Raw genomic sequence first — 26,407 nt, forward strand, 5'->3', positions numbered from 1 at the left:
AGACTCTCCTCCCCTTCCCGGGTCCTCCTGGACTCACCCTCTGAGGGAGGGAACCTCGCTCTATTCGCCCTTCTTCTGAGTGGCCTCCAGGCATGGAAACCACCGCACCAGGGAAACGGGAGAAGGGGAAGCTGGGCACTGGGTGGAGGTGCTCAGCCTGCTTGCTCTCCAGCCAGCCCAGGGTAGATGAGAGAGGCTTCCAGAGCCTTGCTAATGGATGACATTTGGAATGGGGAAAGCTTGCTGGATCTGGGGCTACCCCCCACCAGTTCAGTCATCTTTCTGGTGTGTGTTTTGGGGGGAGGAGAGAGTGGAATAGATACCATCTTCTGATCTCCCTTCCAGCTCAAGATCCATTAACCTATAACATTCTCTCACTCCTTGAGAAAAAGCTTTGAAAAAAAAAAAAAAGGACCCTCCTATTTCAAGGGAAAGAACCATAGGGAATTTTGGATATTGCTGCCTTATTTAACAGTCCCAAGCAAGTCCAATTCACTCTAATATCCTCTCCACGTTTGTTCTATGTTTATTACAGGATGCAAGGGGATCACAGAGGCCATCTAGTCCTACACCCCACTCCCTCGTCCTCCACTTCATTTTACAGATGAAAGGACTGAAGCCCAGGAAAGCTCGAGGCCATACCACTTGCTAGTGTCAGAGTCTGGACTCAAACCCTGCTTCATTTATTTAAGGAGCTTCTATTTCCTCTGCCCTTGTTTGTATGTGTGTCTTCCTCACACCAGTCCTTAACGCCTCTCCATTCCCAAGTACAATTTTTTGAGAGTAAGGGCTTCTCTTTCCCCCAAGTATCTTACTCATCCAGCACAAAGACAGACATGCACAGGCATGGTTGACAAAGCAGGTTTTATTGAGGTGCACAGTTCCAGTTTGCCATGCTCTCTGCCTCCCTCCTCAGTGTTCTCAGGGGCCTTCTCATGATCCCTATCCAGTTCCAGAAGGCTTCCAGCTTCACCCACTCCCCCATAGCCCAAGGGCTCAGTCCTTGCTTCATCCTCACTCACCACCTCCCTTGGAGATGCAGAGAGCCCTGAGTTTACCCTGACCACAGGATACAAGGGAGTGGTTTCCCTGTTTCTCCAGCTTTTTCCTTTTGCTGTTTTTTTTTTTTTTCCCTTGAGGCTGAGCTGGGGAAGGTAAGGGACCAAATGCCCAAGATGGGAGCAGGATGAGAAATCCTCCCCCCATCCATTATGGTGGACCACGTGCCTCCTCTTTCCCTCCCCTAACAATTTGGGGAATAATATTAAATATAAATAATTTATACAAAATGGCTCGTACAAAAAGCGGCTGAAGGAGGATATGGAGAAGAGAAGGAGAATCCACAGTGGAGAAGTAAGGGAGAATGAGATGGCCAGAGGGAATGAAAATGATCGAGTTGGGACAACTGCCTATCCCACTCTGGGCATCCTACAGGGCAGCCATGGAGGGGAGGGCCAACAGGGTTAGGGGCCTCCCTGAGGTCTCCAGAGGGCAAGGGAGGGAGTTCTGGGTTGGATTGGAATTGGGTGGGGGACTTGGAGCGGGAAGGCTTGGAGGTGTGGTGCTCAAGGCGCTAGGCCACTGAGCAGGGTGGTGAATTGCAATGCTTGTCCAGCCAGCTCCGCAACCCTCTGGGCCATCTCTCTTGCAGCAGGACCTGAGGGGTAACCTAGGGCAGCACCCTTGACAGCCAGCACAGCGGCCCGGAGTGCCTGACCCAGAGCAGCCCCGGCAGTGCCAACCTGGGCACGCAAAGGGGCCGATGCAGCCAACCGGCCCAGGGTGTCCCCTACAAAGACCAGCCGGTGAGCTGCTACTACCACTCGTTTGCTGTGTGGCACAAAGAGGCGAGGGGGATGGTTGGCTCTTGTACTGGCCAGCAGGGCTGCCACAGCCACCTGCAAAGCTGAATAATGGCTCTGGCACTGTCCAGCATAGAAGTGTAATAGCTGCAGGTCACCAGAAGGCAGATCAAGGGGCTCCCCTGGAGTGGGGGCCTCCTGCGGGAAGGAGAAGGAGCATTACTAGGGAGGCTGTACCAGACCCCCTACCCTTAGGAGCAGCTGACAGAGCTTTCCCATGGAGCATTTCCCCCTTTATACTTTTCAGTCCTTTTCCTTAGCACTTATCCCTGAGATAGAAGTTAACCAGTTTGCACCCATTAATTTACAGGTGAGGGCCCAGAAATATAAGTGACTGCCCCACAGTTTCTCACTGAGGGCCAGGGCTGGGATTAGAACTCAAGTCTCTTGACTTCCCATCTGGGGCTCTTTCTATGGCTGTTTAGTTTTCTGCCTCCTCCTAACAAAGTCGATCCATCTTTCTCTAAATTCTAATCCCTTGAATTCTAATCCCTATCACCACTTCCTTAAGGTTTAACTTCTTTCTCCTTGATTCTAATGCTACCCCCTTGAATCCTAACTTTACATTTCCCATTCTAACATCTTTCCATCTGAGTTTTCAAACTTTCTCTTGAAATTTTAACTTCTTTCCTTGAGCTTTATTCGGTCCCCTTCCCTTAATGATTTTCCCCTTCCCCAGAAGAGTCTCCCAAGTCTCCCTGGTCACTCCCAGGGAAGGTTTACCTGTTCTTGCGGCTGCCTGTCTCGAAGCATCGACTCAGGGCCCCCCGGTGTGGCTCCATCCAGGGGATCAGACCCTTGGATTCGTTCCATTCCCTGCAGGAGGGAGGGGACCCAGTGTTTCAGTGAAGGCAGGGAGAGGGAGCCTGGCTGGGTCTTTTATTCCTTCCCTAGACTTCCCAGCTGGCTAGTCTGCCCCTTTCCTTCTTTCGGCCATCATCATCATCTGCCCGAAGGTCTGTGCAAAGCACTTTACAGAGATGATGAGGATTTGGTCATTTACATCATTTGATTATTTTTATCATGATTCCTGGTTTCTAGAATGGTTCAGGGTCATAGGATCTATTTCAATCTGGAAGGCACCTTAGAACTCATCTGATCCTCGTCCTTCTCCTCCACTCTGCCCCTCCTACCCCCCACCATTTTAGAGATGAGGAAAAAGAAGTGGTTGTCTAAGGGCATATATGTTGCTTTTCCTGCACTATGATGCCCCAGGAAGGCAAGTCAGAAGTGTTAAAGGGAAACAGGTTGGGTTTAGGGACAGAAATTTGACATTTGGATGAAAGAGCATGGGATTAGGGCTCAAGAGCTTGCATTTGGCAATCTAGAACCAGGTAGAAAGTCTACAGAGTGTTTATATGGTGCAATGGGTAGAAGGCTAGCTTTGGATTCTGAATGATCTGGGTTCAAGCGCTACAGTTCCTATGGAATAACCATGGGACAAAATCAATGTACCTCTCAGCTCCCCAGGCACAGATCTGTGTATTGGAGGTGGTGGGTCATGAAGTTCCCTATCCTGATGAAATCAATTCTCCTCCCCGCTTTCCCCAAGAACAAAAAGAATGCCGATCAGATGGCACTAAGAATTTGGGAGAGTTTCCTGCTACCTCTTCTTTGCTTCCTTCTCATTCTGTTTCTCTTGAGAACTGAGCAGTGAGGGATCAGTGCTCAGAAGTTGTGCTCACCTTGAGATGAACGTAGTCATACTCCTCGCCCAGGGGGATGCCCTCATACTCATTATGGCGGTCTGCTGTCCCTGCCCCTGCATCACCCACTCTTCCCTCCTCGTCTCCCTCAGTTTTGAGTCCCATGTAGCTGGGCACTCGGGGAGGTGGTGGGGGCAGTGGCCGATCCTGGATACTGCCTTTTCGGCCAGAGGCAGGAGAGGGCACAGGAGACGGGGAAGAGAGTTCCTGGACAGGCAGGGCAGGCAATGGTCGCCGGGACAGACTCTCAGTAGAGGGGAGCCTGGGTCGAGGAGGTGGAGGTGGGCTCCGGGCCAGGAGCAGGGATAGGGTCTCGAGATCATTCGGGGCAGGACTGGAGCCAGGGGGACTAGGAGGTCCTGGAGGCGGTGGTTCCTCAGGACCGAGCAGGGGCACATCATAGATGGCTTCGTCGCTGCTGGTGGAGGTGCCCTCTCCCAGAAGCTCCTCTGGTGCTTCATACAAATTGAGCAGGGCTGATGCCCTCTTCAGGTTGGAGGGGGCTGCATAGAGGGGGGGCTCTGGTTCCCGGCCCCCTTCCCACTCCAGGTCGGATTCAGGAGATGGCTTCAGAGCTGGGGGTACATCATAGGGGGCATCACCTCCCCCAGGGAGCTGAGTGGATGCTCGAGCTAGGGGGCGGGGGAAAGGAACTGGGGAGTCATAGGGGTCACTAGGGGAAACTCGAAGAGCAGTGGAGGGTACATCATAAACCTGGAAGGGATCAAGGATCTAGGATCAGTGAGACTCAGAAAGAGCCTCCTTACTTCTCTCTGGTTCCCTCCCCAGGGAATATCCTTGCAGCCCTTCAAACGCAGGCAGATTCACCTCTCCCTGTCCCACGTTCCTCCCTTCCCTTCCCGCTGCTATTCCTTGACTTCTCCTTAGGCAGAGGTCCCCAGTTTTCTAGCTTCTTCATCCTCACCTCTCGAGTATCTCCAGGGGTGTCTATTTGTGTCCCACTACTCCTGGGGACTTTGTAGATGGCATCCGGGGATGGTGGGCAGGGCCCGGCTGAGGGTCTTGGGGCAGAACAGGGCCGAGGTGGTGGGGGTATCACATATACCTGAATGGGCAGCAAGCATGGCACGAGTTAGCAGGGCTGGAAGGGTGGATGAGAGTATGAGAGTCATACTATGGTCTCAGGAGGTATGGAGTAAAGAGCTGGGGCTCTCAAGGAAGAGAGGCTGCATTCAAAACCCTTTGCTACCATACATAACTAGCTTAACCTTCCAAGGCCTCAGTTTCCTTACCTGTAAAGTGATGGGGTTGTACCTTTACTGCTCTAAATCTAGGATCCAAAAAAATGTCAACACTAAGTGGGAACTTAGAAAACATCTGTTGCAGGAGTTCTTAACATGCTGTCTGTGAACTTTTTTTTTTTTTTTTGCTTTTTGGAGGTGGGAAGGCAGGGCAATTGGGGTTAAGTGACTTGCCCAAGGTCACACGGCTAGTAAGTGTTAAGTGTCTGAGGCCGGATTTGAACTCAGGTCCTCCTGACTCTAGGGTCAGTGCTCTACTTACTGTGCCATCTAGCCACCCCGTGCTTATTTTTAAAATTTATTATAGTTTGATAACGTTTTCTCGGCATAATTGGTGTCCTGTTCATTTTATCTGATGCATTTAAAAATATTATTCTGAGAAGTGATTACATAGGCTTCAACAGATTACCAAAGGGGTCCAGGACATGTAAAAAGGGAAAGAACTCCTGATTTAGTCCTACTTCCTGGGCCCTCTTCTCTTCTCCCCTTATACTACTTCACTTGGTGAAGTTCCTATGGATTAAATTATTTTAATTATTTAATTAATTTAATCTATGCTGATGATCTTCAAATCTACAGTTTCTAGCCCTAAGCTCTCTGCTGACCTTGGGTCTTGCATCTCCACCTGCCTTCGGACACCTCAAACTAGATGTCTAGTGGTCATCTTAAACTCAGTGTGTCCAAAAACGAGCTCATTATTTCCTCCTCTAAACCTCCCCCTGCCTCCTAACTTCTATTTTATTGTCAAGGGCACCACTGTCCTCCCAATCCCTCATCCTAACAACCTAGGAGTTGGTCTGCACCGAGCACTCTCTCTCACTCTCTGTTTGCAAAGGCCTATTGATTTCACCTTTGCAACTCTTGAATACGTCCCCTTCTCTTTTCTGACATTGCCACCAATCCAGGCACGTCATCTCTCACCTTGATTACTACAATAACCTACTGGTGGGTCTGCCTGCCTCAAGTCTCTCCCCATTCCAATCCAGCCTCTATTCAGTCACTAAAATGATTTTCCTAAATTGCAGGTCCAACCACATCACTTTCCTATCCAAATACATTCCAGTGACTCCCTATAGCTCCCAGAATCAATGCAAAATCCTCTGGAGTGCAAAGCCCTTTATAACCTATCCATCTCCTACATTTCTAGTTTTCCTCGATCTTCCTCCATGTGCCCTTCTCTTTGATCCGGTAACCCTGACCTCCGAGCTCTTTCAGGAACAAGACACTCAATCTCTGGGCTTGGGGCATTTTCTCTGGCTGTTGCCCATTCTAGGATGCTTTCTCTTATCTCCATCTCCTGGCTTTCCTGGCCTCCTTCAAATCTCAACTAATTTATCATCTTCCACAGGAAGCCCTTCCCAACTCTCTTGATCCAGTGCCTTCAGTCTCCTAATCATTTCCTATCTATTCTTAGTCTATTGGCTTGCTTGTCACTTCCCTTATTGGAGTGTAAGCAGCTTGGGGGCAGGCACTTAAAAAAAAACTTCATTACTTAGCATACTGCCTGGCACATAGTAGACCTTAATAAATGTTTATTGACTGACTGACCTCCTCATTTTACAAAAGAGGAAACCAAGGCCATTGAGGTTAATTGACTTCCTCAAGATCACCCAGTTAATAAGTATCAGAACTAGAATCAGAATTATGCTCTGCTGATTCTCATACTTTTTCTGCCATGCTATCTATGTCTTCCATTTTATAGGGGAAGATAAAGAAAATAGTGCAAGTCGGAGGAAAGAGTGCTAATAAAGGGAGGAGGAATGAAAGCTGGTAAGGAGAGAGCTTTTGAAATTTTGGGGTGCTGCCTGGGAAGGTCCTAGGGAGTAGGACTAGTTGGGGTCTTCAAGCTAAGGATGGGGATGGGGAAAGTTGTCTTCTAGCCTATCCCTTATTTACCTCCTGTTCCACGTGATCAGGCCCAGGGCTTGGATCAGATGTGCTCTGGTGAGTCGGAGGCACCTGGTAAAGGCTGGATTCAGGGCTGGGGCCAGTGGGCAGAAGTTTCACTCGGTTGGCAGGCACAATCCCCTGCTGGCCATGGAGGGAGCAGAGGCACCAACCCTGCAGCCCCGAAGCCCCCTCCCCTTGTAGCACTCGGAGTACATCCCCACGTTTGAAGGACAATTCCTCTGGAGATTCTGCTGTGTTGTCATAGAGGGCCCGGGCCAGCTGGGCCTTGGGAGAGAAGGAAAGTCAAGAGAGGAAGAGATAAAGGATTTTATTACCAATATTCTCCTTCAAACTAGGCAGCATCTATTTGAATCTTCCCATGAAAATAATGATAGCTTACATTTAAGGCCATAGGATTTAGTACTGAAAAATTAATCTTCTAGTTCAAACTCCCCATTTTATAGATGAGGAAACTGAGGCTTAGTAAGGTTAGGCACCTTGCCCAAGATCACCTGGGTAACTAACTGAGTCAGAATTTACATCCAGGTTCCCTGAATTTAAACTAGAACTCTGTTCCCTACGATAGCCCTGTGAGATGGGTATCCTAAGTATCATCACTCCCAGTATAACACTAATTCTGTGGTCCCTGCTGCCTGAGGGCCGTGTTCAAGATGTGAAAGAGAATTGTTTTCCCCACTTTGAAAATCAAGAAAGTAAAGTTTTAAAAGGAGAAGGCTATGGAGTAACCCAAGATTGGAACCCAGGAGTCCTTTATCCCCTGAGCCTGAAAAGTCTTTCCTTGGAGGACTGGAGGGTTTTGTCCTGATGGTTCTGCATTCTTCATAGATGGAGGGCTCCCTGGATGCTTTTGGTAGGGCCCTTGCCCAGCACAGAGATCCTGAGGCTCTCCATCTTTCCCTAGCTTCCCAGGGAAATGGGACCAAGGCTAGAGCCAAGTCTGTGCTCTCCCTGGGCACTGTGTCTACTTTTACTCAAAAATATCTTTGGGCTGGTAGGGAAGGTCCTAGTGGAAGGTGTTGGAAAAGCTACAGAGTACATTTTTTAATATAGTGGCCTACTGAGAAAAAGGAGGGACTTTCATATTTGGATAGAGACTTGGGGCAGGGCAAAAGAAGAGAGTCTCTCACTCTTTGGAATCTGGCCAGTGGGGATGAAGCCCAGTGCCGGGAACAATATATAATTGCTGATTGATTGGTTGATGAAGGGGTGGGGTTTCCTTTGCTCTCCCTGCCCCCTATTGGGTCCCCCCAGCTGACTTGGGGGGAATGGTTCCCTCCCCCCACACCCCCGCCTATGAGGTTTGTTTAATGGGGGGTGGCAAATAGCCATGTGCTCCCTGAGAGTCCCCCTCCCAAAAGCCCGTTCTGCCAGCTGTCTCCTCCCTTTGTCCCCAACCTCCAGTCCCTGGAAAGTGGCCTGAGGCTCTACTGACATCATCTCTCTCCCTCACCCCTGTTTTTCTTTCTCTCTCGGGCTCCTGATCTTCTCTCCTGTCCGTTTGCTCCTTTCACTTTCATCCCTCTCATCAGGGGTGCTTCAGGTCCCCCTTTACTCTCTCAGTTCTTTACTCTGTCTCCTAAGGTTGCCCCCTCCCCTCCTTCCTTTCTCTGGCTTCCCAATGCTGTCTTTCTTGGGAGCTGTCACTGGCCATCTGTCCTGTTCCTAAAAAAGCCCATAGGATTTTTGCCTTCATCCTTTGCCCTCTCCTCACACATCACAGGAGCCGTCTCAGGGTAGAAGAGAAGAGAAACACAAGTGTGGGGAGGTGGGGGAGGGAGAGACCAAAAGGAAGAGAAAAGGAGGCGTGGAAGAGAGAGAAGGCGAAAGTGAGGAAGAGACTTTAAAAACAAAACAGCCAGGAAGGCACAGAAAAGATGAAAGGGACAGAAGGAAGAGGGATGGGGGGAATGAGGGGAAGCACAAAGGGTAAAAAGCAGAAAAACAGAAAAAAACTAGAAGAGGCTTTAGAGTTTTCTCTTTTCTCCCCAAACATTCCCACCGGCTCCCTCACCCCAGGCTGGGACTCACCGACACAGCCATGGTCCCAGTTGCCTGTCCTGTCTTCCTCTTCTCTGGACTGGCTTTGGGTTCTGGGCAGATTTCAGCAAGAGGCTCCCAACATCATGGTCTGGGGCCCAGTGCCAGCCCCTTCACATGGGGAGAGCCGGCCCCCAGTCTGGGGAGGTTGAGCAGTGGCCGGAGCTGAGGTTTGAGGAGAAAGCAAACCCGGCAAGCCCCTGGACTGAGATACTGCCCTTTGGGACAAGCACAGGGCTGAGACTTCTTCCAAGTCTTCATCCAAGGGGCTCCAACAGCTTCTTTAGCCCCACGAAGCTGCCTTGGAGGTGGAGGGTCAAGGGAAAGGGTCTCTAAGGATCTGGCTCATGAAACTGAGTGGCTTGACTCCTGGTGCACGTACCACATGCCAGAGATATGGGGAAGACTCAGGGGCCACCAGGATGAGAAGCTAGGGTTGGGCACAGCTTCTGTCTCTGAGGCCTCTCCAGGGGCAGGGCTCAGGGTGGGGAGGATCCTTGAGTTGTTTGGCTGGGTAGGGAGCTATGTATGAACCAGGCCTGCTCTTGGTACCTGAGGGTAGAGGAACTTCTAGCAAAGTTTCTCAGGGATGTGGTTTACGGCAGCTTTAGGGGAGGGATGGAGGGAGTGGAAAAACTGGGAAGGAGAGAGAGAGAAAGAGAAAGAGAGAGAGGAGAGACGGAGACAGTGATCCAGAGGGTGAGAGCCAAGACTGGTGCTTCAGACTCTCAGGAGATTGCGAAATCCTTCTAGAACCACAGCCCGGGATCTCACAGAAATGGGGGTCTGGGATGGGGCGAACTGGAAGATTTGCATTATTATAAATTCCAAAGAGCTGCTTGAGTTATTGACTACTCCCCTCAGAAGCACATAGACAACCACTGACAGAGGAACACAGACATCTTAACCGACTGGTTCATACCCACTCAGGCCAGCCCACCAAGTTCCACATTAAATGACATGAACTCAAGAGATACAGGTTTGCTTGGCACCTGCTCTTTCACATACATGTACACAAACTTACAGGGACCTGGGTACACTTACCAACTCACTAAGTGGGTCAAACAGACGGTCACAGTGTTCTGACTTCACAAACTTCCTTCCAGCCTCACACACCATCCTCATGACCAGCTGGCGACCAAACACCCCTGCACCTTACATTCACTGGTCCATGTGTACCCCCCCCCACCTCCACTCCACCCTCTTTCTCCTGCCACCCCGGACGATCTGCCACCCACTCTTAGCAGTGATTTGCCCTTCTCTCAGTGGCAGGGCTCCGGTGTCTGGTTTCCTTGGGGGTCAGTGCTCTGGGGACAGTCCATCCCAAACTCCAAAATGTCTCTGCTAAAGAAAAGAAAAGCAACCAGAGAAGAAAGGAGCAAAAATATCAGAGAGGTGTTCTGATGCCTGGGTGGAGGTAGGTCTGTGTGAGATCCTCCAGGAAAGAGACAGACAGACACACACACACACACACACACACACAATCCAAGTCCCTGTGGCAAGGAGGCGGGGTAGGGAGGGGGGGAGGAGACCTTAGTGGGGGACAGCCCAGTCCTCCTCAAAGGCCACGCTCCACCCCCCTCTTCTCTTTTCTCCTTCCCTCCTTTCTTTCCTCCTCACTTGCTTTCTTTCGTCAGATCCACTGTCTTTCCTTCTTACTTGAGTTCTCCTTCTCTCTCTGCTTCCTTAGCTCTCCCTTTCTCTGCTCTGGGACTCAGTTCTGAGGATTAAGAGAAGAGGAAGGCAAAAAGGGAGGGAGGCAGAGGGGGAGGGAGGAAGGGGAAGGAGGAGGAGGAGGAGGAGAAAGGAGGACAGATTTCTCTAAAAAGAAGGGTGTTGAGTTACAGCTCTAGTGCCCCTCTGGCCAAACCGCTCCTGCTGCCGCCGCCACTGCCGCCGTTTCCCTCCCTTCCCTGGCTCTCGATCCCTTCTTTTCTCCCTACTGGATTATGTAGAATCAGAGATACAGTGATTTATTGGGATTTTTCTTCCTTGTCCCACCTCTCTCCTTCCTTGGCTCTCTTCTCATCTCTTTTCTTCCAACCCCTATTTTCTGTTTTTCTTTGGTCCATCTTTTCTCTTTCCTTTTCCCTTCACATCTGCTCCCCTCTCTTCTTCCCATTTGTCCCAAAGAGCTAACTTCCTTCTGTGACAATGGCATCCCTCAAGATAGTGGTACCCACTCTCAGATGCTGGGGTGGTAATGGAATGGAAATATGAAATGGAATTTGGTTTTGTGAGAACAAATCCCTATTCTAAAGCAGGATGGCTTTACTTTTTCTGTGTCATGGACCTCTCTGATAGTCTGGTGAAGCCTTGGGACCCCTTCTCAGAATAATGTTTTTAAATGCACAAAAACCACGAAAGAGAACAAAGGAAACCAACTCTATAGAAATACAGTTATCAAAATATTTTTTAAAAACCAAATCTATGGACCCCAGGTTAAGAAACCTTGTTTAAAGGGAAGGAAGTTGCCGTGTATCAGACAGACCTATGGAATCAATGAATTCCCTTAAGATTAAATTTACACAGATCCTCAAACAAAGTGTATTCAAAGCTGTAATGAGTTTGTACAGATACAGCTGTATGGTTACAGGACTGGAAGTAGGCCAGTTTTCAAACTCTTAAATTCCTCAGCCAGTCTGGGCTTGTCCCATATTCTAGCCCTGCCTAGTTCAACACCCTCAGCAGAGCAGAAATGGGGATTGTCAGGTACAGAGGGCTCATATAGTCCTTAGGAAGAGCAGGGAGATATTTTTGAGCCTGGGTGAGGTTCTGAGAATGGAAAGTCATCCTGTTTCCATGAAAATTTTATATGGGGGGACAAAGGGGATGCCACAAGCCCATTCACAGAGCTCCTCTTTTCTGCCATTATTATAATTATCAGTTCACTTTCCCCCTTTTCTCTTCCCCTCTAAAGTTCTCTTTGTTTCCCCCCTGCTTTAAAAAAGAAGAAAAAAGATCATCATCTTTCCTATATGAAGAAGAACCTACTACTTCTTCATGAGTAAAGTATATGTGTGGCTTTTCTTTTTCCAGAAGTAGTGAGGGGTTTGCATTGATTTAGCACTTAGTGAGGTTAGAGTTGTAAGTCTTGTGGTTGGGGAACTGGATGAAGCTAACTGACCCATATGGGATTCAACCAAAGACTACCTGAGGGGTGGAGTCTAGGCTATGTGTCTAGTCCTTCCCCTTCAGGATGGAAGGTGCTGTGTCACTTTGTAGGTCATGGGTCATGGAAATTAACGAACTCAGTAGCACCATGATGTAAGTGAGCTATGTACATTCTGGGGCAGAGAAGCTACAGACTTTTTTCTTTGGCAGTTTAATTTAGGGGATGTCCTTCAATGCTAGATTGAGAACCGGGTGGACCCGGAGTTAGGTTTGGATGGGATTTCCCCAGACTATCCCTAGGATAGACATGAACAGATAGTGTTATCTACTAACTTTCTCTCCTTCCCACCCCCACCCCAAACTTACAACAGCAAGTTACTTTTCCTTAGAACAGACTTCCAGCTCACCCTGGTCTGAATTTACTCCCCTATAATAGGATGACTTCCCTTGGCCTTTGGAATCATGAGTACCCTACATACATTGCTTGGATCCTGGGTCCTTCTGGTCATTCCATGAGCAAGATGCTATCTCTTGACTTTTTCTTTGGTTGTACACTATGGCTGTCCTGGAATGCACTCTCTTCTCCCCTCTGACTACTGACCTCCACAGTTTTCTTTAAATACCAACTAAAATCCCACCTACAGCCCTACTCTATTGTAAAGAGTGCAACTCCAATGGGCTTGCCAAAGACTATTTTATCAAGAACTCACACAGGGCAAGTGCTCATAAGAAGTGATACAAGGACTCGAGATTTCTCTTAACTTTGGAATTGATTGTGTGGCATGGGAGACACTGGCACAGGACCACCCAGCGTGGCGTGCCCTTATCAGAGAAGGTGCCGTGCTCTATGAGCAGAGCAGAATGGAAATAGCTCAAAAGAAATACAAGATAAACAAAATTAGAGAATCTGCCCCAAAGGTTCACATGGATTTTTGTGCCCGGCCTGTGGTAGAGCATTCTGAGCTCCTGTTGGTCTGATCAGCCACAGTCAGACTCATTGTAATGTGACTCTAACATAGTGATGTCATTTTGGGAACAAAGGACAGCAATCAACCAAACAAAATCCCCCTTCTACTGGAAACCTTCTCCAACCCCTCTTAATTCCAGTCTTTTCCCTCTTTGAATCACTTCCTATTTATATTGTACATAGCTTGCTTTGTATATACTTATTGACATTTTGTTTCCTCCATTAGATTATGAGCTCCTTGAGGGCAAGGACTGTCTTTTTGCCTCTTTTTGGACTGTATTGCTTAGCACAGTGCCAAGCTCACAGCAGGCATTTAACAAATATATATTGAGTGAATATGAAACTTTGTGAGTTTTCATGGGGTCCTCCATGCCCTGGGAAGGAATGCAGGGTCTCCTTTCTGGTGGGAATGTGCCTTGACCTGGTTCCTGTTCAATGGACCACAATAACAAACTAGTTGGGGCAAAGGGGGAGATGAAAACTTGAGTAGGACTCCTGCCAAGGCAAGAACGAAAAAGATATTGTTTCTAAGAAGTGCTCCTTAGAGAGGCAAAACTTAATCAAAATGGTCTGTAGCTCAGGTTTTAGGGGGGCTTCAATCTTCCCACTGCCTTTGCAAGATTCATAGGATCATTAAAATGTACTAGAAAGACAATGAATGTCTTTGGTAGAAAGACTACCATGTTCCCAGGTACAGAAAGAAAATTATTAGCTCTATCTGATTCTGTATGTATTTAGTGGGCATGGGGTGTGGTGATAGTGGTGAGGATTGTGACAGAGAGAAACTGGAGGGCTCATATTTATCTTACCCTTTTCCTTCACCTTTACCCCATTAGTCCTCCCCCTTACTCCATTACCTACCCCCTCTCTACCTTCTGTCTCTCTCCTGTAGTGCAGAGGTCAGACTTGAAGTCTGAAAGCCTGAGTTTGAATCATGCCTCAGACACTTCATAGATATGTGGGCCTTCACAATTCACTCAACATCTTTGCGACTCAGTTTCCTCATTTTTAATATGGACAGTAATTGTACCTACCACACAAGGCTGTTGTGAGTATCAAATATTAAAAATGTATGTAAAGTGCTTTGCAAACTTTCAAATATTATAAAAATGTCAATGGTTATTATTACTTTTTTATTTTTATGGAAGATGAAAATACATGTTTGTGTATGGGATAGGGAAAGTCTTCTCTCAGCCTTAGACCTCAACTTGAGTCTAAGGAAATCAGAGTTGCATTTATGAACTTGTTTAGGGTAATTTCCAGTCTGAGAAACAAGACTGGTGTCAAAAGTGAGTGATTTGTTTTTGCAGCTTGTTGGCTTGGTAAATTGAGACTGGATGGATGGGAGACTTAATGAGCTGTATGGGCAATTGCCTATAGAGTGCATGAGGGCATGGTAGACATCTGTCCCCATGCCACTGGCTTACTGACTAACCCAGCCTAGTCTTCAGGGGAGTTCTTGCCTGAGAAAAGGTGGATAGCTTAGCTAAAAAGTATGTTCTTGGGGTGGCTAAGTGACACAGTGAATAGAGCACCGGCCTTGTAGTCAGGAGGACCTGAGTTCAAATCCGGTCTCAGACACTTAACACAAAAAAAACTAGCCATGTGACCTTGGGCAAGTCACTTAACCCCAGTTGCCCTCCCCCCAAAAAGACAGTATGTTTTTAACCTGTATGATGTGAACTTGAAAAAAAAATTTTTAGTAACTATTTCAGTGTAATTTGTTTCCTTTGTAAACCTGTGTATTTTATTTATGCATTTAAAGACATTATTCTTAGAAAGGGTCCATAAGTTCCAAAAGGAGTCTGATTAAAAAAAAAAATTAAGAAACCCTGTTCTAGAGTTTACACACCCACACACACCCACACACCCACACCCACACACACCCACACACCTACATACACACACACATAACCTAAAGTCTACTACTTGATTTTCAGGGTCCTTAAAGAGGACCTTAAAGAGGTCCTTAATTGTCCTCATTTCCCATTTTTTCCCCCAACTTGCACCCTCCATTATAGTCAAGCTATTCTCATTCATCCATTCATGAACTAACACTGAGTGCCTTCTGTATTCAAGGCATGCCAGGAGACTAAAACCAGCCAAGACAGTCTTTTACCCTCAAGGGATTTGCTATCTATGAAGGGGAGGTGAGATAATATTTACAAATAATTACAGCACAAAGTGGGTAAATACACGAAGGAGGTGGTATTTGAACTTGGCCTAGGCAGAATTTCAGCAGATAGAAGGGATTGACATTCAAGGCCTAAGGAATGGAATGAACCAGAGTGCAGAGGCAGGCAACCTCAGAGGAGCAGTAAATGTTCTATTTTGATTGGAGCAAAAGGTACAGGAGGGTGAGTCGTGTGAGGTAAAGGTGGAAAGGTGATGAAGTAGGATAGTAGATAGCTTTGAAAGCATGGTATGGTGTGAAGAAGATCTGGATTGGAGCCCTAGGTCTGGTCTTTACTAGTTGTGGGACTTTGGATAAGACATTCATGTTTCTGAACCTCAGTTTCTCTATCTGTAAAATGGAGATAATACCTTCATGAACCTTCTCACGGATTTGCTTCAAGTGAAGTACTTTGTAAACTGTGAAATACTATTTAAACATAAACTATTATACTATGTGACTATGGTCAAGTCTTGAAACTTCAGTTCCCTCATCTGTAAAATGAAGGTCTTAGACTAAGTCAGCAGTTCTCAGAGTGTGGGTCTCCTGGTGTCCTGGAAACCCTTTTCAGGGGTCTGTGAGGTCAAAACAATTTTCATAATGATACTGTGACATTATTTGCCTCATAAGATATCTTGTCTTTTCCAACTACCTATCTGTATGAAGCTAGATTTTTTCCTATACTTCAACCAAAACATATTACAACAGATTGAATATAGAAACAGTTATGAGAATCCAGCTGTCTTCTGTTAAGCTAGACATTAAAGAGATTTGCAAAAATATATAAAATAATGCCACTCTTCTCACTAATATATACTATATATTTTTTTGTTTTGTAAAATAAAATTATTTCCATAAAAAGAGTTATGTTAACATTCATTGGATTTATTATTATTTTTAGTGAATTAAAATATTTTAAAAGTTAACTAGTTTTAGTTTTCAATATGGTGAATAATGACAGCTATAACTCACATAAACAAAAGCTCTTTGGTATCCTCAAAAATTTTTATGAATGTTAAGCGGTCCCAGGACCAAAAAGCTTGAGAACCGCTGGACTAGATAATCTCAAAGGTGCCTTTCAACCCTGACATTCTGTGATTAGGCAGCTAGGTGGTGCAGGGGATAAAGTGCGGGAACATGGAGTTAGGAAGACCTGAGTTCAAATGCACTTGCTGTGTGACCCTGGCAAAGTCACTTAATCTCTGTCTCTCTGTTTCCTCAACAGTAAAATGGAGAGAATAATAGCACTTACCTCAGATGGTTGCTGTGGGGGGTCAAATGAGATAACATTTGTAATGTGTTTAGTATATAGTGCCTTGCACACAGTAGGTGTTTAATAAATGCTTAAACCCGTCTCTCTCATCTAGAGAAATCCTAAATGGACCCTGGTGGTCAGCAACATACCCACAAGCTTCTGAAACTGGATTAAAATGTAATTGGAAAATATTTAACGCAATAGATAAAAATATAATAGAGCTTAGATGATGTTAATATGTGGTTTTCTAAGTCAATATTTTGCCTACAGGGATCATTACATAGGGCTTAATGGCCCCCTTTCTATTTGAGTTTGATATCACAGGTGTAGTGTAAAGTCAAGTCTCTTCCCCAAGTTCTGGTTAGGTTTAAGGTAGGTTTTCTGTTGCCTGGAAAGAGAACAAGCATCAGGGTGTTCAAGTGTCCACCCCCTCAGGTGCTGTTCTGTCTGTAGCTCACCCACACACACTCTAGGGTTCCCTGGAAGCTGGAATGACTCAGGGATTCCAAGGCAGGCCAACCTCCTAGGAAAACCCTTTGGAAAATGTTTCTCATGGCAGGCAGGTTGCCAGCCAGGGAGTCCCTGCCGAGATAAAGGGAGGGAACAAAGATACAGCAAGAGCTTCTCAGCAAATTCTCTCACAGAGAGATGGAGACCCCTGCTTTAACCAGTGTGTGTGTGTGGGGGTTCCCTCAAATAGGTCACAGATGGCTGGGTGCACCCATAAGTCTTCAGAATGAATTTTTTTTTCAGGAAGATGCCTGGACACATGCCCTCCAAAGCATAATGGCATAGTGGAAAATGTTGCCAGATCTGAAGGCAGAGAATCTGGATTCAAATCCAAGCCCTGCAAAATTTCCTCCTTGTATGATCTCAGAAGCTAGGTGGCAAAGAGGATAGAGTGCTGGGTCTGGAGTCAGGAAGACCCATCTCCCTGAGTTCAAATCCAGCCTCAGACACTTACAAGCTATGAGACCTTGGGCAAGTGACTTAATCCTGTTCACCTAAGTTTCCTCATCTGTAAAATGAATTGGATAAGGAAATGACAAATCACTGTCAAGAAAACCCCAAATGAGGTCATAAAGGGCTGGACATGACTGAAAAAATGACTGGATAAGAACAACATGATCTTGGGAAAAATCACAACCTCTCTGGGCCTCATTTGGGGTTGAATTAGATGCTCTTCGAGGTTCCTCCCAACCCCAACTTTTTTGACTTTGTGAATACCTTGTAGCCCCCTGCTTCCTACCACCTTGGACCCCAAGCTCAAAGTTAAAGTTGAAGGGTCAGGACAATGCAATTGGAGCACTATCTACTGTTGGGTCTTTTGTGCTTCAAGATTTCCTCTCAGTCTCCTTGGGAAATGCTGCTCTGGATTAGGCAAACCTCTTCTGCTTTTAAAAGTTTGATTCTGGGTACTGGCTTTAAGGTTCTGATTGGATGGTGTCGGGTGAGGGAAGGACACTAATAAGATTCTGTTTTCTCTGAATCTCTGTCCATCTCCCTGCAAATTTTTTGGTAGTACCCCCAGAAGCCCCTGAAAGCCCCATGAAAATTGAGGCTCTGGTGAGAGTTAGAAGGTCCCCAGGGAGCGGAGTGCCAGCAAGTCCATTCTCAGCAGTGTTAGCCACTTGGCTGTATGTAGGAATGTCTTGTAGCACCTGGACAGGGGAAATCCCAGTAACAAAAATAACTAATGTTTCTATATAATTTTAGGTCTTATAATGGATTTAGAGTACATCCCCCGCCCCATCCCTCTCCCTTTAGTCTGGTCCTATGATTTAATTTCTATAGGGAACTCCCCAGATGGCAATTTCCTGAATAAAAGAGAAACCTATAGTCTTTTTTTTTTTTTTTGCTTTTTGGAGGAAGAAGGAAGGGCTATTGGGGTTAAGTGACTTGCCCAAGGTCACACGGCTAGTAAGTGTTAAGTGTCTGAAGCCGGATTGGGACTCAGGTCCTCCTGAATCCAGGGCCGGTGCTCTATTCACTGTGCCACCTAGCCACCCCTGAGAAACCTATAATCTTAAAACATGAAAATAATGATCTTTATTAGAGTGGCCCGGGGTTACCACGTGGTTAAATGGTAATGTGGCTACTATATTAGATGCCAGACTTGGACAGTGGTCTTTCTGATTCCAAGTAGGGTTGATGCTGCTCCTGCTAATGGTCATCAAGAACAACAAACATTTATATATTGCTTTAAAGTTTGTAAAGCACTATATATATATATATATATATATATATATATATATATATAACTTCAGTTGACCCTCACAATGGCACAGGGAGAGGCTCTCTATCCACTCCATTGACAGAGTGGAAAGAGAGCTGGTATCAAAAACAGGGAGAGAGACCAGGGTTTGAATCTTACCACACCCTAGGTTAGGTGATCTGGGCAGTCACTTAAACTCCCAGTACTTGAGGCAACTCTCTAGAGCTCTTAAATGGCAGAGAAGGTGCTGCCTAGCCTCAGTAAAGAGAGTTTCCTTAAATGGAATTCCCTGTACAAGAACTGTCAAACACGTAGGCCACCCTGCAACCTGCAACATTCCCCAGTGCAACTGGGGAATATTTAATGGTTAAATGTTATTGGGAAATAAAACATTAAATTGCAATTGGGAAATATTTGAGGAAATAGAGATGCAATGAAACATAGATAATAATACACTTAAAACTAAGTCAATCGCAGTCTACAAGGATCCTCATGTGTGGATTAGTGGTTCCCGTTTCTGTTTGAGTTTGACATTGGTGTCTTATACTGATGAAATCACAGGTGTGCTCCTTATTCCTTACAACTCTATGTGGTAGCTGCTATTATTAGCTCCTTGGAACAGATGAAGAAAATGACACTGAGAGAAGTCAAATGATTTGCTTGAGATAACAAGAGTTAGAACAGGATTTGAACTCAGGTCTCCCTGATTCAGAGTCAGGGATGATATCCATTGCCATCTTGCAGCATCATGTGGCCACTTCCAGCATCTTAGGGACCTGCTAAGAAGGGGGAAGAGGTAGATAGATATTTAACTGAGGACAGCAGTAATAGTGCAATTCAATCCTCATAACATTCATGTGAGGTAGGTGTCATTATTATCCCCATTTTACAGAGAGGAAAATTGACACTCGGAGCACTCAAGTGACATACCTATAGCCATGCAGCTGGCAGGTTGTTGAAAATGGGATTTGCACAAATCATGTGACTTGTTTTGAGGGGGGAAGGCAAGGCAATTGGGGTTAAGTGACTTGTCCAAGGTCACATGGCTCATAAGTGTTAAGCTTCTGAGGCCATATTTGAACTCAGGTCCTCCTGATTCCAGGGCCAGTGCTGTATTCACTGCTCCATGTCATGTGACTACTAAGACCAAAACTACAGTAGGCCACAAATGCCTGCCTGATGAGAGCGAGATAATTTTATCAGCCACACCGAATTCTTCCCAAGGCCTATTCTCTCAGCCTCACCTCCTCATTTTAATGCCCACCCCACAATCCCTGTGTCCCCTACACTTCACTCTTCCATAGAGTCCTGCAGCTGCAGCTGCTTTTCCTTTGCCTTAGAACCCCTGTTTTACTAGCCTGTCCTTCTGCTTGATGGTCACAATGCCCACAGTTTGGGGGAAACACTGTTGGCCCAGACCAGCCCACTCAGCAATTTGGGGTAACTTTCTGAGCCAACTGTTTATTTTCCAAGATCCATGGTAACACACTTAAAGTAACATGGAACACATGCAAATCTATCCCGGGGAGGCTAAGCCACAAGATTATAAACACTTCCCTGGTCACTGTGGGTATGCAGCTTTTTCTTTTTTCTTTTTTTTTTAATTTCAGGAAGAGAGGGCACAAGGGCAGGAAAGGACTCAGAGCCGCCCCATTCTCTGTCCTACTCCTAATAGTCCCCTCCTTAGACCTCCCAGGATCAGGTCAAGTCCTGTTTCCACTTACTATAAAGCCCTTTGCTGCAGTCCACTCTGGGGGTGGAGTGAAGATGTATGGAGGTAGGGGAGAAGAATGGCAAAGGGGCAGGGGGTAGGCCAGACCTGCCCTAGCCAGGGATTCCGAGGTTTTCCACAGGTGAGTCATGGAGCCCTTATCATCAGGGTTTTCTCCTTCCTATCCCTACACCCACAGACTCTCCACCCCCAAAAGTGGAAGTCTGGGGGAGTCAGGCAAATACCAGGTGGCTAGTCCCCGTCTTTCTCTTCCTCAGGGTGGGGCTAGGCAGCTGGGAATCCAGGGTTCCATGACCTCCCCTACTCTTACACCATTTTCATTTCCTTCTTTGTGCAATGAGAAAAGTCGCCCACAGCTTGGCCATGGTGCATTAGATTAGGGGCTACAGTAATAGAAATGGTGAGTAGGGGAGGAGGGTCAGAGAGGGCAGAGGATGATGGAGGTGAGAGTTTTGGACACTGGATGGGGAGAGGAAGTAGCATGATTTCCCAAAGACTGGAGATGAGGAATCACACAATCACAGGATTTGAAAGTTGGATGAGATTTCAGCAGCATCTGGTCTGCCCCAAACACAAAATGCATCCCTACTATACCATACCTGACAATTTGGACCAAGGGACTACAGAGTTATCTGACTAACAGGATGCCTCTCTTAAAAGAGATCCTTTCCAAATAAGATATTCAGGTAATGGGGTACAGAAATCCATCTTGCCCTACAAGAAAGTAAGAGGGAGGGGCAGCTAGGTGATGCAGTGAATAGAGCACCGGCCCTGGAGTCAGGAGGCCCTGAGTTCAAATCTGACCTCAGACACAACAAAAAAACTAGCCGTGTGACCTTGGGCAAGTCATTTAATCCCAATTACCCTCCAAAAAGCAAAAAGAAAAAGAAAAGAAAAGAAAATGAATGCTTTAAACTAAGAATAAATAAATAATTACTGAAAAAAAAAAGAGAGAGACCCTTCCCAGAATAGACACCAAGATTTCAGAGGAAGATATTTACTGGGGTGGGAGGTCATAGTTCAAGCTTTCTGAGGCCAAGGAGGCCATGGATGGGAGACAAAAGCTTTGTTTGGATTCTGTCCCCGTCCCTAGCTTCTAGTACCCTCTCTCCCCAAGCTCTCTTGCATATGCTTTGTCTATATTACTGATATGCTAGTATTTATTCTTGTTACCTCCCCCATGAGAATGCTTATTTCTTAAGGAGTGAGTTCCCCTAAGGAAAGACCAGGGTCTTAGAGTCTCCAGAAGGGAACTTACCAGGTAGAGGAAATCCCCATGATGGCAGCACTCTAAAGGTCATTTTCAGGGCTGTTCTTTACTCCCTCTTGGAAAAGTTTTAAAAAAGTGACTACTTAAGCCCCAGAGCAGGCAACGACCAGAAAATTAACAGTTTATTACTCCTCCCTTTGCCGCCTTGGCCAAAGCTCTCACGTTCATGTTCTCATTTGATGCATGCAATGCCCCTGGAGGTAGGAAAGGTATGGAATCATAGAAGGGCCCTTGGATGGTATCTGGTCCAACCTGTACTGGAACAGGAAATCTCTATAGGTAGGAGTTCTTAACTTTTTTGATGTCATGAACTGCTTTGGCTGTCAAAGGCCATGGTCCCCTTCTCAAAATAATGTTCATAAATGCATAAAATAAAATATAAGGGATTATGAAGGAAGCCAATTATATTGAAATACAGTTATCAAAAATTTAATAAAAACAAATACTCCAAGCTCAGGGTCCCCAGGTTAAGAAACTCTGCTAGCAAATTATAACATCCCTGACAAGGGGTCATCTGGTATCTATTGCTGGGGAATACACTCCCCGCCACAGCCCCCCTACAAGGCATCCCATTACACTTTTGGATTGTTTTGATTGTTAGGTTTTTCATCATATTGAACCCAAATTTACCTCTTTTTAGCTTTTACTCACTATTCTTAATTCTGTTCTCTGAGACCAAATAGAATGGTCACTACTAGGAGACATGGGGTCTAGTCCAATCCAAGTCCTATGTAAATATAATCTTTTAGTTGTTAATGTTGTAAATATTTGAACATAGAAATTAAATGTACCCTAAGTCTTCTCCAGGCTATACATTTTACATTTCCTTCAACCAATCCTCATGTGACATGGTTTCAAATCTTCTTAGTTTCCTGGAGACTCTCTCCTTCCTGTTTTACAGATAAGGAAACTGAGGCATAGATGAATTCACTCAAGTTTTTATTCAAAAGCATTGCTTTTGTTATACATAATATATTTGCAGTTTCATGTGCAATCATTTAAAAAAATTATACTATGTTATGGAAATGCTTGTTTTATCCCATAAAATTTTTTTAAAGAAAGGCTAAATTAAGAATAAGAAAAAAAAAGTAGGCTCTAGAAGAGATGAAAAATAATTTAAGGCCCTCAGCAAGTTTTCTTAATGAATTACCCCTCCCTGGAAATATCGTATTTGCATGTCAAATGAAGCAGAGGTTAATAAAACCAGGAGTCCCTGGGCATCAGCTTCATTCTGACTAGTTCTTCCCAACATCTCTCTGTCCAGTACCTTGTTATATCCAGCATGCACTGGGTGAGTGAATGGGTTAGTAAGAGGAGGGTAAGGCCTCCCACTTGAGGTCAGGAGGCTTAGGAAGATGGAGGGAGGCTGGGGTTGAGCTGATAAGGGCAAGGATGGGTTGAGCTCTCAGTTGTGGGGAGAGCACCTGGAGTCAGGAGATCTGGGTCTCACTTAACCCTACTATGTACTGTAGGTTATGTGACCTGAGTCTTAAGGACCTTATTTTTAAAAAAAGGGGATTGGATTAGTCCCTTCCAGTTACAATATTCTATGATTCTAGTCTGGGGAAATGGTCTTGGGGGCCCTGGAGGAGTTAGAGGTAAGACTCTAAAAAGGAGGGCCTCTTGGGGTATTAAGAACTGGGGTGGAAGGAACTAGGGGGTGCAAGTCAGAATAACACTGGAGACCCCTCCCCTTACTTATCCTTGCTATTTTTAATTTCTGCAGTTGATTGGAATTCTGGTGATGGCCACAGGCACCCAGGCTCTGACTCTGAAGCTTCAGAGGGATTGTAATCATCACCACAGGTGCTGTTGCAACAAGGACCTTTTTGAGGAGTCACTGAATTGGAACAGTATGTCCTCTGCACCCTTCGAAGTCTCCAGAAACTTGCAGCTCCCAAATGTCAAGGTCCCTGAACGCTCCCAATGCCGGGCTAGCCGGGATGGGCCCCTCAATTCAAGGGCCATCTCTCCCTGGAGCTACGAGTAAGTCCACTGACCTTCCTCATCCTTCTCCCCACCCTCCTCTTCCCTATGGATCCCCGCTGAAGCCCACTCTCCATTTCTCTGTCACACACATATTCATGTGTGTGAATGTTTATATCTGGGTTTTAGGGGTGGAGGCACCACCTGAGGCAGCTTCTGTTTGTCTTTCTTTGTTAATCATAAAGAGTGGTATATATGTATATATGTATTATTTTGCCTCCATTAAAGTCCTACTCCAATGCCTTATCATGTCATAGTGGTTACCTTGAATTCCAGAGAGCTATGCTAGTAGATTGTCAACTCTGGTATATCTGACCAAGCAGTAAATCTTTCAAATGCTTGATCTATTACCTGAAGACCAATCCAGCTGTTTGAAAAGTCTTATTACCAAGGATGGTAACAAAGCAATAAATTTTTCAGACCCAGAAAAATGACCATTTGCTAAGTCATGAAGTTGTGATCTGCATTGGTGGTGGTGACATATTGGATGAAATAATGAATTTTTGAAATATTAATATTATTTCTCTCTATATCTTTATTAATATATCATATAATATTACATGTTATTGATATTTTTGTCTTATTCTTTCACTAGACCAGGGGTTCTTAACCAAGGGCTATGAATTTGATTTTTAAAATATTTTGGTAATTCTTTTTCAATATAATTTCCTTTATAATCCTATGCATTTTATTTTATTTTTTTGAATTTGCATTTTATTTTATACATTTAACATTATTACCAGAAGGGGCCCATTGGTTTTTATCAGATTGCTAAAGGGATCCATGACACAAAAAAGGTTAAGAACCTCAGCACTAGATTGTTAAATGTCATAGTGGCAGGTAAACTTTGTATCCCCTACTCCATATGATAAAAGTTTGTTAGATGGATGAATGAATGAACGAACGAACGAACGAACGTATGAATGAATAAATCTCTTCCCATATTCCATGCCAATTCCTCAAACTGCAGAGGGAGCTCTGACTTAAGTCCTAAAGGTATGGAGAAAGTGAAAAGGGAATGTCGTGAAACTAAGAGCTGGGTCAAAATCACCCATGGGTCCCCCAATTATTCACCTTTTTATAATAAGTCTAATTTCCATAGTGCTATGTGATTTATAGGGTACTTGCCTTACAACAACCTTGTGAAGTAGGTAATGCAGGCATTATTATTCCCATTTTACAGATGAGGAAAATAAGGTTCAGTGACATGCCCTAGTAACATAGCTGTGAAAGAATTAGGACTCAACAGAGCTCTTTATATCACATGTTGCCTGGCCATTATTTGTTACATAACTATTTTGAGAGCTCACTTAATATAAAATTCCAAGTCCTGGCACAAGGTAAGCCATGAAGTGGGGGCCCCTTAGGCTAAATTTAGGGTTTGGAGCCCTTTTTAGGGGATGCTTAGTGGGGTAGATCCAACTGGAAGCCAGAGTCACCTGGTTGCAAGTCAGGGTGACATTCACCACCTCATAACTGCTTTTCCGTGGTATGCAGAATACCTTGGATCTCCTTACAATAGTGAATAGCCGGGGCAGCTTGGTGGCACAGTGAATAGAGCACCGGCCCTGGAGTCAGGAGGACCTGAGTTCAAATCTGACCTCAGACACTTAACACTTACTAGCTGTGTGACCTTGGGCAAGTCATTTAGCCCCAATTGCCCTGCCTTCCCCCCTCCAAAAAAAAAATTAGTAAGTGGCTTTGGGTCCTACTAGAACATTATGGAGTTGTTTTGGTCTCCTCAACCCCCGTTCATCTCTTCATGTCCCTCCCTCCATCTCTGTCTTCTAAATGTAAATTCCTGGGCCTCTTTCCATCTGGGTTCATGGCACTTACTATCCCAACAGGTTGGACCGGGATGAAAACCGGCTTCCCCAGGACTTGTATCATGCCCGCTGCCTGTGCCCTCATTGCGTCAGCCTGAATTCAGGCTACAACATGGACCCCCGTGGGAACTCTGAGCTACTCTGGCACAACCAGACTGTCTTTTACCGGCGCCGGTGTCATGGTCATGGTGAGCAGGAGGGAAGTGACTGTTATTACCTGGAGAGGAAGGTCTACCCTGTCTCCTTTGCCTGCATCTGCGTCCTGCCTCGGATCATGGCCTAGCCCAAGAGTTGGGTGCCAGGAGACCCAGCTCCACGCCTGGGGGAATGCTGGATGAGCACCAGTTTCTGGGCGTCAGGTTTTTCACCTGGAAACTTGGAGCACAGGTGAAGATAATTGTGGTCATTAGCACAACCAGGGCCAGCAGCCTGGTACTTCTGTGCCTTCCCTTTGCCAAACCCACCTACTCACTAAACTCTCTCGGGAAGGTAACAGAAAAAAAAAAACTCAGTTGGAGTACTAAGCATTTGTCCGGGAAGGAGGGTGGGAGCACTATAAGGTAATCTACATTTTTCCGGGTGGGTAGCTGTGTAGATGTTCCCTGCAGCCCCAGGCCTGGAAACCCTGCCCAGTGGTCTGACAGATGTTCTGGAGATGGGGCTGGCAGCTCCGGGCAAAAAAGCCCACAGGAGACAAGCTCCTCCCATTTTAATCTTGGTTCCCCACCCCCTAAGAACTCCCTTCCCTTTCCACCTCTCCCCACTGTCCAAAGTGTCCTAGTCCCTTCTCCAAATCAACAGGCATCTGTTGAGTGCTTAACTATTGTACTAAGAAATTTGAGAGCTGACTTGTTATACTATAGAATAAGGAATCTGGTCATTTCTGGAGACAAAGTTCTGGTAGAACATTTAGGGGCTTGTTGAAATAAATATTTTTGGAAACGAAAGTAGCCTGTGTTGTTTTTGGCATTCCCTGGCAGCATTTTTCCCGCCCTCTATTCCCCAGCCAAACTTAGGTCTCTCTCCACATCCCACAGTACAGCTCCCCTTTTCTGTTCCCAATTTTCTTCCCAGTCTTGTTTCTTCTTTTC

The 26,407-nt window shown here is 45.7% G+C and overlaps 2 protein-coding genes and 1 long non-coding RNA gene across 10 annotated transcripts; 2 read left to right on the top strand and 1 right to left on the bottom strand.

The window, feature by feature from the left end:
- Nucleotides 1-6: 6 nt before the first annotated feature.
- Nucleotides 7-711, top strand: LOC138168899 (uncharacterized). The gene is made up of 2 exons (XR_011170232.1): nt 7-285; nt 536-711. It is a non-coding gene; the product is annotated as an uncharacterized lncRNA (long non-coding RNA).
- A 136-nt stretch (nt 712-847) lies between these two features.
- EFS (embryonal Fyn-associated substrate) lies at nt 848-10,699 on the bottom strand. Of its 6 annotated transcripts, none has more exons than XM_069097841.1 (7): nt 10,438-10,699; nt 8,770-10,122; nt 6,727-7,005; nt 4,494-4,634; nt 3,548-4,282; nt 2,586-2,678; nt 848-2,000 (listed from the first exon to the last, which is right to left on the bottom strand). In XM_069097841.1, exons 2-7 carry the CDS (start codon nt 8,779-8,781, stop codon nt 1,566-1,568), a joined length of 1,695 nt encoding a protein of 564 aa, XP_068953942.1. In that variant the 5' UTR covers nt 8,782-10,122; nt 10,438-10,699; the 3' UTR covers nt 848-1,565. The 6 variants fall into 6 exon arrangements, with proteins under 6 accessions (XP_068953942.1, XP_068953943.1, XP_068953948.1 ...); XM_069097842.1 differs by having other exon boundaries at nt 10,399-10,519; XM_069097847.1 differs by lacking the exon at nt 10,438-10,699 and having other exon boundaries at nt 8,770-8,943; nt 9,823-10,389.
- IL25 (interleukin 25) lies at nt 10,058-26,263 on the top strand. 3 transcript variants are annotated; one of them, XM_069097863.1, is made up of 3 exons: nt 10,058-10,195; nt 23,231-23,490; nt 25,338-26,263. In XM_069097863.1, the coding sequence occupies exons 2-3, from the start codon at nt 23,249-23,251 to the stop codon at nt 25,597-25,599; spliced, it is 504 nt and encodes a 167-aa protein (XP_068953964.1). In that variant the 5' UTR covers nt 10,058-10,195; nt 23,231-23,248; the 3' UTR covers nt 25,600-26,263. The 3 variants fall into 3 exon arrangements, with proteins under 3 accessions (XP_068953964.1, XP_068953965.1, XP_068953963.1); XM_069097864.1 differs by lacking the exon at nt 10,058-10,195 and adding an exon at nt 13,779-13,907; XM_069097862.1 differs by lacking the exon at nt 10,058-10,195 and adding an exon at nt 22,734-22,795.
- The last annotated feature ends 144 nt before the right edge of the window (nt 26,264-26,407 follow it).

Source organism: Petaurus breviceps, unplaced genomic scaffold, assembly GCF_028583685.1.
Source record: "Petaurus breviceps papuanus isolate PSGF00001 unplaced genomic scaffold, PetGlider_PUasm1.0 37, whole genome shotgun sequence".
NCBI lineage: Eukaryota > Metazoa > Chordata > Mammalia > Diprotodontia > Petauridae > Petaurus > Petaurus breviceps.

Coding starts and splice junctions, on each gene's coding strand:
- EFS (XM_069097841.1), bottom strand. Junction 2,679..3,547: donor ATGACTACGTTCATCTCAAG/GTGAGCACAACT, acceptor TCCCTCCTGCAG/GGAATGGAACGAATCCAAGG. Junction 2,001..2,585: donor ACAGGCAGCCGCAAGAACAG/GTAAACCTTCCC, acceptor TCCTTCCCGCAG/GAGGCCCCCACTCCAGGGGA.
- IL25 (XM_069097862.1), top strand. Junction 23,491..25,337: donor ATCTCTCCCTGGAGCTACGA/GTAAGTCCACTG, acceptor CTATCCCAACAG/GTTGGACCGGGATGAAAACC.